Raw genomic sequence first — 3,001 nt, 5'->3', positions numbered from 1 at the left:
TGTTTTGAAGGACCTGTTTCAGCGGAGCTGCAGGAGGTTTTCAGGTTGCTGAGAGTGGCAGGTTGTGCACTAATTAATTCTGAGATCAATAAAGAGAAATCCGGCTAATCTGAGGTGTAGCATTGATTCCATCCTCCTCCTCCTCCTCCTCTTCCTCCTTAAATGAGCCTTCATCCCTCGGCTGCCTTTCATCTCCACTGTGTGACATTTCCTTCACCTCCAGGACGAACTGAACAAAGAGCCGTCGCTCGTTAGGACCCGTTGTCTCTTGTGGAAAAGGTCTCCTGTCTCGCTGCTGCATCCAGAAATACTTCGGTCCGACTCATCAGTCGGCGTGTCTCTGCCGGCGCCTGATCCACAGGAACGATGCTGGCCCGCCGGCTGAGTGCTGATTGGACAGAAGTGAAGGTTAGTGATGCAGCATAATTAGATTAGGTTCCTGTGGAAGAGACACATCGGCACATTCAGGTCGACTTCCAGAGAACTGGAGCCGGGTTCTGAAACCGGTTTGAAGGAAGAAACTCTTGTCTGAAGAAACCTGTGGAATAATCTGCAATCTCAGGTGTTCCTGTGGGGTTCAGGACAGCTGACGGCAGCCATGATGAGGCCGCAGGAAGTTGGCCACAACCCAGAACCTGCAGAGAGAACGTCCTTCTGAACCCAAAATAAAAACGTCAAAATCTTCAGAGCCACAAATGTTGGTCTAATGTAAATAAATAAAAATATAATAACACACACATTCAACTCTTATCATTCTGCTTTTCCTCCATTTGTTGTTGTTAGATCATCGTAGGAATTATTCATTTCCAGAGGTCGTCTCAGGACCTCCAGACTCGTGTTCTGGGACCCACAGCGAGGCCTGGACCTCAGCTTTAGAACCCTCTGCTCTGCTGTATGGAACATTATGAGCAGGCAGACAAACTGACAACAAGCTGCTCAGCATCCGAATTTAATGACATTTCAGTTTGGTTTCTAATATTCAGAACCTGGAGAACGTGGACCTCAGCAGCGCCGCCTAAAATATCCGGACTGCACCTTTAGTGCACATGAGCCGTTTACCCTTCAGCCCCGGGGCAAACAGGTGATGCAACACCGCCGGGTTCTGCAGGACATCTCCCTCTGATGACCATGGACCAGGACCAGGACCAGGACCTGAGGACTCTCATACATCTCTGTTAACTCCTTTAAATCTGCTGCAGACACTTTATCCCTGCAGAGTGAAAATGATGAAGCTTCTTCAGCTGCTTCTTGTCTTTGTAGTGTCTCCCGCTCTCCAATGTTCCCGGTTAGATCGGACCAAGAGGTCTGAGGTGGTTTGAGGAGGGCCGGCTCGGTGGCGTTCTGCACATCCTGAGGAGAGAAACAGAAAACTTCTCCTGCAGGACAAAGTTTAAAATCGTAAAGGAGTAAAAACGGCCCGATGTCCTCCTCGTGTCAATGTGTCCCCAAATTAAACATATGGCATTCGGCTGTTTACCTGCAGAAACGGCCAAAGGGTCTGTTCACCTGCAGAAACAGCCGAAGGGTCTGTTCACCTGCAGAAACAGCCGAAGGGTCTGTTCACCTCCTCAGACTCCAGCCAGCGTGATGGAGGTCGGTCATGTGACTCGAGCTTCCTCCTGGTTTGATTCAGCCGAGTGCTTTGTTTACATTGAGTGCAGACCCACAAACTTTCAGACTGAACTGTCTGATGGAGTTCAGGAGGAATGTTTAAAGAACTTCATCTTTGTAGAACAGAGAACATTTCAGTCTGTTTCTGGTAGATTTGAGCTCTAATGACCGTCGATTAGAGTAGGTGGACATCTTTGTTTGTTTTTGACAAACTCAGTCAGTTTATCTGCTTGTTTCTCTTCCTTCTTGTAGAAATCAGAGTTCGGGTTAGAAATCAATCAATCAATAAAGTGTAAAGATATAAAAATAGAACAACTGTTCGGGCAGCAGGGGGCGCTGCTGAGCTCTGTCATTTTATCATAAAAAGTTATAAAAAGTTTATTTTCTTCTTCTTGTTTTTTGTGTTTTGACAGAGCTGAAGTGTGGACTGTAATGTTTAAAGACACACAGACAGGAAAGTTGAACCACACGAACCTTTTCTCTGTGATGAAGATTAAACGGAGCGCGCTGCTCCCTGACGCGCATGCGCCGCAGCGCTCCAGCGAGGCGGCGGGCTGCTGCGCGCCGCCGCGGCTCAGTGCGCACCGAGCAGCGCGAGCGCGCAGCTACGATGCGTTTCTCCGGCGGTCCGACTGAGAGGCAGCATCAGAACCGAACCCGGAGCGGCCGAAGCGGCGGTACCGCAGCAGGATGCCCGGCGGCAAGAGGGGGCTGGTGGCGCCGCAGAACACCTTCCTGGAGAACATCGTCCGGAGGTCCAGCGGTGAGTGGGTCCGAACAGAACCGGGACTCGGCTCGGCTTCGGCTCGTCGGCTGGACTTTGGTGGAACCACCTCTGGAGGAATGTGGGAGTTGAAGCAGGAGGCAGGCAGACAGGAGGTGCTGGTACTGAGCGGGTCAGGTGGTACCGACCCGGTCTGCTGGTACCGACCCTGTTATTGAGCAAAGCTTTGGAAAAAACCCAAACTTTATATTGTTTGTCCGTCATTTGAGGATTAAAAGTTTGTTCAGTCACTGATTGTTGGTGAAAAGCTGCTGAGTCACTGTTGAACCTGCAGCGGGTTGTTTGTTTGTTTGTTTTCAAACAGCCCGAGCTTCTTTATGTCCAATGATGAATGAGTGAATAATGATGTCATCTTCATTTGATCAGCAGGACCCACCCGGCTGCTTCACTTTGTTCAGTCCTTTGGGGTTGCTTTAGGGGGGCGGTCTTGGTCCTGGTTGCCCCCGTTTCTGGTCCACTCTGTGGTCCTGGTACCTCCCTGGTACCGGCTGTGAGTCCACCTCATGTTTTTACATTCTTTATCTTCCCGTTTGCGTCCGGAGCTTTTCTTGTCTGCGTCCCGAGCTCTTCCCGTCTGCGTCCCGAGCTTTTCTTGTCTGCGTCCCG

General features: G+C 50.2%; 1 protein-coding gene across 1 annotated transcript in view; it reads left to right on the top strand.

Moving 5' to 3' along the window:
- The first annotated feature begins 2,237 nt into the window (after window positions 1–2,237).
- Window positions 2,238–3,001, top strand: part of LOC108228549 (potassium voltage-gated channel subfamily H member 5-like) — a 10,570-nt gene continuing 9,806 nt past the window's right edge. The window contains exon 1 of the mRNA XM_017404123.3: window positions 2,238–2,374. Coding sequence (XP_017259612.1) covers window positions 2,302–2,374 — 73 coding nt within the window. The 5' untranslated portion in view covers window positions 2,238–2,301. The remainder of the gene's footprint in view (window positions 2,375–3,001) is intronic.

Source organism: Kryptolebias marmoratus, unplaced genomic scaffold (assembly GCF_001649575.2).
Source record: "Kryptolebias marmoratus isolate JLee-2015 unplaced genomic scaffold, ASM164957v2 Scaffold103, whole genome shotgun sequence".
Classification (NCBI taxonomy): domain Eukaryota; kingdom Metazoa; phylum Chordata; class Actinopteri; order Cyprinodontiformes; family Rivulidae; genus Kryptolebias; species Kryptolebias marmoratus.
The sequence above is the reverse complement of the archived record's forward strand: the minus strand, read 5'-3'. Positions and strand labels throughout refer to the sequence as shown.